The 13,102-nt window shown below is 40.1% G+C and overlaps 1 protein-coding gene across 1 annotated transcript in view; it reads left to right on the top strand.

Moving 5' to 3' along the window:
- Nucleotides 1-13,102, top strand: part of LOC106525874 (metabotropic glutamate receptor 8) — a 180,298-nt gene that overhangs the window by 136,852 nt on the left and 30,344 nt on the right. Inside the window, exon 8 of the mRNA XM_014020246.1 lies at nt 12,304-12,443. Within this exon, the coding sequence (XP_013875700.1) occupies nt 12,304-12,443 (140 nt within the window). The remainder of the gene's footprint in view (nt 1-12,303; nt 12,444-13,102) is intronic.

Raw genomic sequence — 13,102 nt, 5'->3', positions numbered from 1 at the left:
GAGAGAGAGAGAGAGAGAGAGAGAGAGAGAGAGAGAGAGAGAGAGAGATTTACATTAAGACCATAACTAGATACTATGTTTAGTTTATCAGTAAGACACTGAAATGTTTGGTACCAGTAGGTTCTATGAAATGGTTTCATTGGTAGAAGGTTTGGGAAAAAACCAAACAAAAAACAAATCTGACTAAATATAAAACAGTAAGTGTTTATTATCCTCTGTATCTGAACTTGTTGTAACTTTTGGTTTTAAATAAAGCCATAGAACACATTTCTGCTTCTCTCTGCTCGTTTTACTTCAGAGTTAATTGTGAACCCCACCCCGCCCCTCTCACCTGCCACCTCTCTGAATCGGAATCATTTCCTCATCGACCTGCTTAGCATGAGAGACCCGGGCTGCGGAGTGAAAGTGGGGGGAGAAGAGACGGAGGGGGTTTTGTGGCTGATGTGTGGAGCTCTCAGGCACTCGTCTCTCTCTGCTGATGGATGTTATTTCTGCAGGAGGAGGAGAGACATTAAACATTGAATCAGTGGTGAAGTTCCCCCGCAGGGCTGAAACAGTAAATCTGTGCTCACTCAGAGGCTGCACTTTGTGGGTTTTTGAACATTAAACAATTTGTTCTTTTGCTCAGTGAATTCATGCAAATGAGGGCAGAAAGAAAGAAAAAAACGTGTCACAGACAGAAAGACGTCAGTGATGAACATGTAGGTACAAACCGAACAGGAAGAGCTCAGAACCTAAAATATTAGATGAAAAAATACTGCACCTCTGAGGACCTGTGTGCCAGAAGAACTGCTTAAACTGTATTGATCTGAAAAATTACTCAAATACTTATTATTCACTGAAGGAGTGCAGATCATCCACAGCTTTTCCTTTCAGAGTTCATCTTACTGCTTTGGTCAAACTTTAAGGGGGTTTCAATATTTTCATTGTTTCTTAAACATGAGTCAAAGCAACACGCTGGGTATGTTTTTAATTAGGGAATGACATTATAGCATGATATAAATATTAGAATGCAACAATTGCATTTTGTCAAAAATGAATAAATAAATACCTTATCTCTGGGTTATTTAAATAAAATATTTTAAGACAAATTTAAAGTTTTTTTTAGTGGTGACCTCAAAATCATAGTTTTTTAGCAGAAGCCTTTAAATTTTTGTCATTTTCCCTACAAGCTGACACTTTTTTCTTTCCAGCTAGTAAATCTGAATACCACAGCAAAGTTTAGCTCAGTATCTATAAATCCACTGAGTTTTAGTTTTTGTGTAGGTTAAGGCTGATCAGTTGTGCACTGCAAAAACTGTCCATCTTACCAAGTTTTAAAATCTTATATCAGCCAAAAAGTCTTTTTGATCTTGTTTTGAGACTGATTTACTAAACAAGAACTGATTGTGTAAGAATAATAATCTTGTTTTCAGGATGTGTAAGATTATTTGTCTTGTTAATCTGAAAATTTGACTCAAATTAAGTCAAAATTTTCTGCTAATGGAGTAAGAAAATTTTACTTGGTAAGATTCTTGAAATAAGAAAAAACTGAGTCAAATTAAGTATTTCAAGAATCTTACCAAGTAAAATTTTCTTACTCCATTGGCAGAAAGTTTTACTTGATTTGAGTCAAATTTTTAGGCGAACAAAACAAATAATCTTACACATTCTGAAAACAAGATGATTATTCTTACACAATCAGTTCTTGCTTGGTAAATCAGTCTCAAAACAAGATCAAAAAGACTTTTTGGCTGCATATAAGATTTTAAAACTTGGTTAGGTGGACATTTTTTGCTGTGTGGCAGCCATCTTGGATTGACAATAAAAGTATTGTTAAGTTTTATGTTTATGGTGAATGTTTGTAAGGTTTTGTATGAGGAGTCTGCTGAGTTCACAGTAGAACTTAAACTGAATCCTGAACTGATGAGTTCAGTTATTTTTCTTTTTTTTCTTGTCTGTCTCTAGCCTTTTATAAAATCAGAGATTTAACTCCAACCTGACTTGGTGTTTGTCTCCTCCTGTTGGATTCATAATGAAAGTTTTCTGTTTGAAACATAAATCTGCCCATTACAATAATTCATGGTGTAAGTGTTTCCTTCTTATCTTCTCGTCAGCTGCTGGTCAACCTGAACCCGGCTGAACTGATGACTGTGTTAATAATGCGTTTATCAGCAGGCGCTGGGCTCTGCAGCAGCACACTTGCATCACCACTGAACCCTGGCTCGGCGGCGTGTGGCTCATGTGTGCTTTGTGGCTGATTGAGCTGATGCCTAATAAAACCTCGGTGCACTCAGAGACACTCGTGTCGCTCAGCGTTTCGGGGCTTTCCTCTGTGAAAGTGTGAACACCACGGATGGTTGAACCTCAGTTGTGACTTCATTCAAACCCGAGCCGCTTCTCTGTTTTTTCATGCTTCACTTCTCCAAACACAGGACAGCGGGGTTACTCATAAATCCTTTTATGCAAAATGCAGAGTGAAGCGGTGCTCTGTGGTGGTGGCCGCCACTGGGCTAATTGCCAACTGAGCCGTGCGCTCCTCGCTCATGTGCTTATTTTTAGAGGCTAACTGAGACACTTGGCTAATGTTTGCGCTCACTGTGAGACAAGTCCCTGCATGAGACTTCTGTAGTCAGATCCTGTTCTTTAAGTGTGAGGACGAGCAGCAGGTGATGAAAGACATGAGCGCTGATACTAATGGAGAAGTGTTGCTGATTTATACAGAACTGAACTGACTGACTCCATGAAGTTTTGAGAGAATAAAACATTTGTTGTTAAAAGTCTAACCTTTTTTGAAGGAATACATATCTCCCGCCATTTACCGTATTTATTCAAGTATAATTCGTAAAATTAAATCCATAAAATCATCCATAAAGTAGGGGGTAGTACTATACTCGGATAAATATTTTTACTTATGTATTTTAACTGAAAATATCGGCTTCATTCACAAAATTATTGAGTCTGGAAATGAGACCGCGTCGTTAAAAGCAGTTGAAACAAACTTACCCCGACACTCCTCTGTGCTTCAGAGCGAGATAATAACAGATCCAGGCAGTGACATGATGTGAAAAAAAGAGGGGGAAAATATTCCTACAGCTTAGTAATGATAATAAACTAAAGACATTAGCGTGTGACTGGGTCGCTCCTCGAACAACAACAAACACATGTTCGTCTGTAATGGCTGCCGTCTACCGGTGTTCTGAAAAWGTTTGTATCCCTGAAAAAAGTTTCCCCACCACAGGGGGCGCTCGCGAGTAGGAAGTAATCTGCTTTTCCCCCAGAAGATGGTCCAAATCTCATGTGAAGTCGCTGACTTTTGTGTTGGCGCCTCCTGGTGGACCATGTGTAAAATGCCAGAATTCATATGATGCTGCTACAGCTGATATATATTTGTTGTCAAAATACCTTTTAGTACATATGTTGTTAAAATAAAATGAACAGTCCAATGATCATTTTACTGATATGTATAAAGCAGAGGTGTCCAAAGTGGGGCCCGCAGGCCAAAATTGGCCCGCCGAGCCATTTGATTTGACCCACCAGCAGTTTCCCTGGTTATTAGATTGTAATTATGTTAAGATTCAATATAAAATACAAGTAACTACAAGAGACATTCAGATTAGATTTAAGCCCATATAGATTTACACACCTCATAAGACCACAAATGCTCAAATTTTAAATTATGAAAAGTCCCATGAGCCTTTGCTGCCTGAGCATTTGTTGAATTTTCTTCATGTCCATGGGCTGAAAAAAAAAAAACTAAAGAATGTGGGCAACCACACTGGCTGCTAGCTTAATCATAAAAAAATAATATTAAATATTAAGCATTTCGGTGGCACGGTGGCTCAGTTGGTAGAGCTGATGCCTCTCAGCAAGAAGGTCACTGGTTCAAATCTCGGTCCGGGGACCTTTCTGGGTAGAGTTTGCATGTTCTCTCCGTGCATGTGTGGGTTCTCTCCGGGTACTCCGGCTTCCTCCCACAGACCAAAAACTTGACTGTCAGGTTAATTGATAACTCTAAATTGTCCCTAGGTGTGAGTGAGAGAGTGAATGGTTGTTTGTCTCGTTTGTCTCTGTGTGTGGCCCNACTCTAAATTGTCCCTAGGTGTGAGTGAGAGAGTGAATGGTTGTTTGTCTCGTTTGTCTCTGTGTGTGGCCCTGTGATGGACTTGTGACCTGTCCAGGGTGTACCCCGCCCCTCACACTGTGACTGCTGGATATGGGCACCAGTGACCCACGCAACCCTGAAAAAAGGAAGAAGCGTATACAGAAAATGGATGGATGGATTAAGCATTTCTTATATTATTGCATTTGGCCCGCGGCCCTCAGATTGATTTTAATTTTGGCCCTTTCAGGGAAAATGTTTGGGCACCCTGGTATAAAGACTGCAAAGGCTGAAAAATCTTGAAGTCTGTATGAAATTGGAGGTAGTTTGAGGATTAAATTTTTTATGCTTTTTAAGATCAAAAAAGGGGGGATCGTATTGTACATGAGATCGTATTATACACAAGTAAACACGTACATTCCGATCATCTTATGCTGGGAAATGTTTGGATGAAACCATGAAAAATTAAATGGAATATCACTAAATGTCACACTGAAGAGTATGCAGATAGGGAATAATGATGTCATGAGTGGAGATTACAGTTGATTCACTTTTGAAACCAACCCGATTCATTATGGCTGCCATAGCTAACTGTTAGCATGTTTGTTTGTCTGTCCCTGTCTTCAGGAGTTTCCACAGAGAGCAAACTGGCATGAAAGATTTGATGATCTGACGTTCCTGATCCAACTTACAGCGTCAGGATTATGAGTGACTCTGACTACTGACCTACAGCAGACCCTTAAACACAGTGTAAAGTAAAAATAAATGTGTGTTCTGAGGTTGTCACACAGAAATATGTGTTAAAAATCAATCAACCAAGTTTGAACAATTAAAATCACTGTTAACCTTATAAAATTATGTGTTAAAAGTAATGAAAAAATATCAGTTAGCTGGGGTCTGGAAAACTGGGGGCGTGTCCACTGTAGGAGCTTAAACCACGCCCATGACCCTGAACATTCCTGTAACCAAGGAAACAATGTTTGTTTTCTTTTCCATTAGAACAACAGGGGGTGAGGTTATACTGAAGGCAGCTGTGTGACATCACGGGGCTGCCCTTTAAGACACGCCCAAAAAATCCTGAAACACAGATACCTTGTTACAGAAACAGAATCATATCTCCACTATTCAAATATCTACAGTTGAGAGAATTCGTTCTCATTTACAACAATCCATTTATGACATTTATAATGTTTAAAAAAGAAAATGTTACATTTTACTTTACACGGTCCTTTAACATTAAAATGTCTAAAATTAGGTACATTTGTACAAATACTGATGTAAGAAAAATACGTGTTCAGTACGACTGAAGTCAAGATGCCTGAGTTCGCCCCCTACTGACCTACGGCTGAATCACAGGCATTCATCCAATAAACTCAACCTAATGTTATCATATGGTTCACTTATGTGTTGTTTATGATTCGGACATGTAACTACTCTATATCAATTAACACATAATAGATCAAACGTTATAAAAATATTATAAAAAGGAAACCCTAATTATGCTTCTAACATCAGTACTAATCTGCAATTACGATAAATTTCTTCACTGACGTAAAATTTGATGCTGTAGTGGCTAATGGTGCGTTCACACCGAACGCGATTTCAGCATCAGGAGCCTCAGGTTTACATAAAAAGTCTATGGTGGACGCGCTTCAATCAGCGTCGGGAAGTTTTGCGGCGCCTCAAGCACGATTAGAGCAGCGCAATTTGAACGATTTGAACGAACTGAGCGTTCGACGCGCTGAGGCGCAAAATCGCTGAAGTTAGAAAATCTGAACTTTTGCAGCTCGACGTGCTGCATTAACCAATCAGAGAGACTCCACTGTGTGACGGAGTGACATATTTCCTGACGGGACAGTTTACTGAATGATGTCCACTAACCTGAAACAGACGGAGAGGAGCTCTTTAGCTGAAATCGAGTGCCTGCAGTCGGTGTCCTGACAGGAGATATCCTCACCAATGCGTGGCAGCGACTCATCAGACTGGAAAAATAGTTCTGAAAGCGAGCTGTGAGCCTCTTCTCTGAATTATCTGGTGAATTAATTATGAATTAATTATCTGATGAACGTGACATGCTCTTGCTCTCTGTAAATAAAGCAAAGCCACTTCCTCGTCCGACATTAAACAGAGCYCGACAGAGGAGGGAGGGGCGGGGAGGCTGTCGCCGTGCAGCGCTTCAAGAGCTGTCCTGCGTCTGACCTCAAAGTGCACGAGCGACCAACTTCAGCGTTGGCTGCGATTTTGAAGCTGAAATTGCGTTTGGTGTGAACGCAGCATAAGAGTCAGTGTTAATACAGGACTCATAAGCCTTATAAGACCCGTGGTGACCGGGCATTTTCTTTTACGGCCCCCAGCCTCTGGAAAGCCCTCCCCTTTTCTTAACATTTTCTCAACCATATTGACTCTTTAAGAAGGGCCTTAAAACTTTGTTTTATAAGCAAGCATTCAGGTAATCTAGGTTTTGTTGGATGCAGTTTGGGCTTAGAGCCTGCCTCTTATCACAGTTCCCCTTTGGTTTAGTGCTGACCTGTTTATGGGATGGAAGTTTCTGTATCGGTGTCGCTCCACTGATGTTTTATTGTTGTTTTTTAACATCACTTTTCGTGCTTGTTATTGTTTTTATTTTTTTATGCTGTTGATGATTGTACAGCACCTTGTGAATGTATCTCTATGAAAGGTGCAATAGAAATGATAAATAAAATTTTAGTTACACGCAACACTTTTTTATTTCTCACCCTTTTTGAAGAGAAACCAGTCTGGCTGGACGGGCCCGTTCAGATCACGCGGCCCGTTTTGTCTAAAATGGTCCACGTCCACCTATTTCTTTCTGAATTAGTTTTTATTCCTGCACTGGGAGTCCTGGACACGAGCAGGGTGCCATCAGATCCTGTCCATCACACAGAACCTGTCCTGCAAGCAGGAGCATGAGACAACTTCACCTCAGGCTGATCATTTCATGCTGCGAGCACGAATGATGCTTTTATAACCTTTTAAAAACGATTCCCTCTGTTCTCATGAAGATGTGCCGCTCGTGTAACATCACATGAAAAACGGCTTGAGGGAGCTGCGTAAGAAAGGAATAGCCCGGCTATTTTTAAAGTGGGGGTTGCATGACCAAATTTAAAAGAAAGAAATCAGATGCTTGAAGGACATTAAGTACTCTCAGCTACCCCCCTGGATCTTTATCTTCTCGCCCAAACGTAAAGCTTCTTCGTTGAGGTGGCAATTATTCCTGATTCTCCCGTATGTGTTTGTGTGCAGATGTGTAGCCAAATCAGTTCAGTTTTCAAACCACATGGATTAAAGAAACTCCTGCTGAACTTCATAGCGGTTTAGATGTTTGAATTATTCATGCGGTGAATTCTCACCAACATGCCAACAGGTCTCCTAACGTTTGGTTCTGTGTCACATTTCTGCATTTCAATGTCCTTCAGCTGCATTTTTCTCCATTAGCAGGATGGAAATCTGCTCTGCCATCTTTCTGCGTGAGAATGGGTTGAAATGTGATAAAATGAAACTTTCACTGGTGGCAGTGCAACATCTGTTTTTTTTTTCTTCTGTTGAGTGACTGGTTTGTGTATGGTGGTCATGAAGAAGACACAGCATGGATGATTGTATCCTGGTCCTCATGTTTGGATGTAATGTGGATTTGAAATATTATTTAGCCAAACTACATTCTGAAGTGAAGTACATTGGAAAAGTTGAATAAGAGGAAGAGGAGGAGTTGGTGGTTGTTCAGAGTGATTCCCCACCCTGAGGCGAGCTGTAGTGATTTAATATCTATGCTGCTGTGTTTTTATTCAAGCCAGAGAAGGAAACCGGGACAAGATAGGATCAAGCCGACGCCCACTCACTTCATTTTGAATCTATTTTATTTTCTCTTGTTGCTGAGGTTGTTTTTGCCCTTTAGCTCAAGTCTGCCGTCTTCCTCTGCGTTCAACAGACTGATGAGCCTCAAGTTCAAGAGCCTGAATACCAATGTTAAGTTTGCCCTGCAGGAATGACAGCAGTGCAGTGTGTTAGCAAACCAGTCAGTGAACGCAGCACCGCAGTGTGTTAGCAAACCAGTCAGTGAATGCAGCACTGCAGTGTTAACAAACCAAGTCACTGAATGCAGCACTGCAGTGTGTTAGCAAACCAGTCAGAGAACGCAGCACTGCAGTGTGTTAGCAAACCAGTCAGTGAACGCAGCACCGCAGTGTGTTAACAAACCAGTCAGTGAACGCAGCACTGCAGTGTGTTAACAAACCAGTCAGTGAACGCAGCACTGCAGTGTGTTAACAAACCAGTCAGTGAACGCAGCACTGCAGTGTGTTAAACCAAGTCAGTGAATGCAGCACTGCAGTGTTAACAAACCAAGACAGTGAATGCAGCACTNGCACTGCAGTGTTAACAAACCAAGACAGTGAATGCAGCACTGCAGTGTGGTAAACCAAGTCAGTGAATGCAGCACTGCAGTGTTAACAAACCAAGTCATTGAATGCAGCACTGCAGTGTTAACAAACCAAGTCAGTGAATGCAGCACTCTTGTGAGTTAACAAACCAAGTCAGTGAACGCATCACCATTTATATTGGTTGTTTGGGAGACTTTGCTGCAGGTGGTCAGCTCTGACGCTTCTGTTAAAATTTGGTGGTAATTTGTCCCAAAGCACATTTTACGATTGAAAGTCATTTACTGTATCTACATCACACTGATGAACTGTCAGTGAGCAACAAACAGGACATCAGCAGCTGTGATAATGTTTCTCTAATGACAACACATTCAGACATTTGAACTGTGTTGTTTGCTGAAACTACCTTTAGAGCTCTTTGTATTGTAGGTCTTCAATTGTCCTTTGCTATTTGAACTTGTTCAATCTCTTTGCTGGAAGTAAATGCCTTCTGCATTTCTTCAACTTACCTTGCATTTATTTGCATTACTTAGGGTTCATTTATTGACAACTTGTTGTTATTAAGTTAACACTTCATCCAAGATAAGATTCTGATGGCACATAGGTGGTAAATGTCAGCTAATTTGCTGGGAGGCAGAACTTGTGTTGTGATACCTTGTTGAATTTTGGACACTTGAGTTCTTTAAATTTTGACACGTTTGACTTATTGAGTCTGTTTGCACTGTTTTACCTTGCGCTTGTTCCTTTTACATTGGCGTTGATGCAGTTATGGTTACTTATGGGTTTACAATTGTTTCTTCCATGTTTTTATTGATTAACGAATAGTCAAGAGGAGGGATTGTGATGGAAGAATATCATATGATGTCCCTAACTGCATATTACCTTGACATGTCCTGTTCTGTATCTGTTTGATAACTGCCATTATATAATCTGTTTCTCATGATTCCCTGATGTCTGTAACCTTACTCTTATTCGGAAGTGCTCAGTACCAGTTGTCGCTTTGTCATTGGTTCTCTGTTAACATTTGTCATCCTGTGATTGGCTGCCTACAAACTACACCGGATGTTTATACAGCAGGTAAAATAAGTATTGAACACGTCACCATTTTTCTCAGTAAATATATTACTAGAGGTGCTAATGACATGAAATTTTCACCAGATGTCGGTAACAACCCAAGTGATCCATACAAAGAAATCAAACCATAAATGTCCAGAAATGAAGTTATTTGTAATAATGTGGAATGGCACAGGGGAAAAAGTATTGAACACACTTACTGAAATTTATCTAATACTTTGTACAAAAGCCTTTGTTGTCAATGACAGCTTTAAGACGCCTCCTGTATGGAGAAACTAGTGGCATGCATTGCTCAGGTGTGATTTTGGCCCATTCTTCCACAAACAGTCTTCAAATCTTGAAGGTTTTGTGGACCTCTTCTATGAACTCTGATCTTTAGTTCTTTCCATAGATTTTCTGTTGGATTCAGGTCAGGTGATTGGCTGGGCCATTCCAGCAGCTTTAGTTTCTTTCTCTGAAACCAACTGAGAGTTTCCTTGGCTTTGTGTTTGGGCTCATTGTCTTGCTGAAATGTCCAGCCACGTTTCATCTTCATCATCCTGGTAGATGGAAGCAGATTTTTATCAAGAATGTCTCTGTACATTTTTCCACTCATCCTTCCTTCAATTATTTGAAGTTTGCCAGTACCATATGCTGAAAAACAGCCCCACACCATGATGTTCCCACCTCCAAACTTCACTGTTGGTATGGTGTTTTTGGGCTGATGTGCAGTGCCATTTGACCTCCAAACATGATGTGTATTCTGGCATCCAAACAGTTCAATGTTGGTCTCATCTGACCAGACTATATTCTCCCAGTATTACACAGGCTTGTTTAAATGTTGTGCAGCAAACTTTAAAGGAGCTTCAACATGCTGTTTCTTCAGCAGTGGAGTCTTGCGTGGTGAGCGTGCATACAGGCCATGGTGGTTCAGTGCATTACTTATTGTTTTCTTTGAAACAAACGTACCTGCTAATTCCAGGTCTTTCTGAAGCTCTCCACAAGTGGTCCTTGGCTCTTGGACAACTCTTCTGATAATTCTTTTCACTCCTCTTTCAGAAATCTTGTGAGGAGCACCTGGTCGTTGTCGGTTTATGGTGAAATAATGTTCTTTCCACTTCTGAATTATGGCCCCAACAGTGCTCACTGGAACCTTCAGAAGTTTAGACATTCTTCTGTAACCGATGCCATCATTATGCTTTGCAACAATAAGGTTGTGAAGGTCTTGAGAGAGCTCTTTACTTTTACCCATCATCAGATGGTTCTTGTGTGATACCTGGCCATCATTTGGGACTGAACCAGCTGATATTAACTTGCACTGACAAGGGGCAGGCTTGCTTTCTAATTACTGAGAGAGTTCAGCTGGTGTCTTGGCTTCCATGCCTTTTTACACCTCCTTTCTTCATATGTTCAATACTTTTYCCCTGTGCCATTCCACATTATTACAAATAACTTCATTTCTGGACATTTATGGTTTGATTTCTTTGTATRTATGGATCACTTGGGTTGTTACCAACAACTGGTGAAAATTTCATGTCATTAGCACCTCTAGTAATATATTTACTGAGAAAAATGGTGACGTGTTCAATACTTACTATTTTACCCATGTATATATCCATTTCCATGTTGAGTGCAAACTTGACAGAGCTGCCTGATTGACTCTGTCATTTTCATTCACCTTTCTCGCATGTATGCACTTCTATGAAATTATCTAAAGACCAGACCACACAATTTCACTTTGTTTATTCCCCTATTTCTGCCAGGTGGAATATTTCCACGACAGTATCATTTTAAAGAGTTATTACTTGATGATTTAATTATCTAAAAATATATTTATGATTACTGACTTACGGAGCTCCACGTAAGGAGATCTTACTGCAATAATTTATGCACCTGTGTTTTTAATTTAACATCAAAGATGTGCTTCATTAAATGAATACAGTGATGCTGCTCAAATTGTTGCACATTACACAAAAAGAGTGACCACAGCAGGCAGTCAACAAACTTTAAATCATAAAAAAACTCATTCATACAACGTTTTATTATCCACATTAACTAATAAATTCCTGTTAAAACTGATGACTTTAATAAACAGAAAACAGAATAAAAAATAAAAATAGGTTAACTTAATTATACTTAGGATGGTTGTTTATTAACCTTTAATCAGCTGATAAATGAGTGAAATTTTTCTTTAACCCCGAGATGTTGGTTCTGCTGCTTGTGGTCAGTTTTGTCCCACAGCTCAGCTCAGATTGTGCTCAGACTACCAACCAACCGTATGAAGAGGAAACGGTCCAAACCACCTCCAAACCTGCTTTAAATGAAGATAGTTTCAATGTGCATTGGGTTAATTCAAGCCTGTATTTAGAATCTAGTTGCAATCTAATGGCTGAAGATAGAATTTAGTGACAAAACAGAACTGATGTTGGTTTACTGTTCCTGAACTCTTCTTTCAGCAGAGACATAAGAAGAGATTTGAAATATCTGCTTCAGAAAGACAATAATAGCAAGAACATCCTCTCACTTTTCCTGACACCAAACCAAATGATTTAATTTAAATTATTTAAGGGTAAAATAAACAGACAAACTTTTCTTTAGATGGGTGATTTAGTAAATATGATGGTGGTTGATAAATCAATGACAAAACTGCGATGAGTGGACAAAAAAATAGAAAAATGCCATGAAAAAAAAGACAATTTATGATTTAAAAAGAAATCTTGTTTACCTTCTGTTGTTTCTTTGTTCAAGTCAGTGACTGAGGATGTTTGGTGTCTGCAGGAAGCGCCGCGACTCCGGTGACCTTTAACGAGAATGGAGACGCTCCTGGACGCTACGACATCTTCCAGTATCAGATTAACAACAGCTCCCAGGCAGAGTACAGGGTCATCGGACACTGGGCCGATCAACTCTATCTTAACGTGAGTAGCTTTGATTAAAATAAGTGTGTGTTCTCTATCGGTTAGTGTCTAGAGTTTTTTTTAGCTAGAAAATTTCTAAAGAAACATTGAAACTGACCAGAGCAGCTTCTCAATAATAGCTCCACATGTGTGGAACTGGAGGCTACTCTCTAAGGTGGGAGGGGGAACAGATGCGGGGTCCAGACTGGGACAAATGAGGGTGGAGGCAGGTGTGGAAGCTTCACCTTTTCCACCCAGTTGTTGTCATAGCAATGAAGGGATTCGAGCCAGTGACTTCTCAATTACAGTCTTTTGTTTTCTAATAAACATCTGATGTATTTTCATCCTGAGACGCTCGTGCTGCCTGTATGTGGTCACATCAGGTCAACAGGACGTCCTACATCGAGGACTGGGACAGAAAAATGTTCAGACTGCAAAGCATTTAGGATACGAGGGGGGCCAGACTGAGAGTTCATGCGTGTATTTAGATCACAATCAGCTAAAGACTGTAGCAACGAACATGAGCCGAGTCAGAAGAACAAAAACTGAGCATATATAAAAGCCTTGAAGGATCACCTGCTGTCTTTCAGCTTTAGACTAAGTTTATCTTTAGAAACAATGGGCCTCATGCAAGAACATGTTCGTATTCTTATCCTAAATTTCTCTTACTTTTGTTCGTA

This window comes from Austrofundulus limnaeus, unplaced genomic scaffold (assembly GCF_001266775.1).
Source record: "Austrofundulus limnaeus strain Quisiro unplaced genomic scaffold, Austrofundulus_limnaeus-1.0 Scaffold245, whole genome shotgun sequence".
NCBI lineage: Eukaryota > Metazoa > Chordata > Actinopteri > Cyprinodontiformes > Rivulidae > Austrofundulus > Austrofundulus limnaeus.
This window is presented reverse-complemented; position numbering and strand designations above follow the sequence as displayed.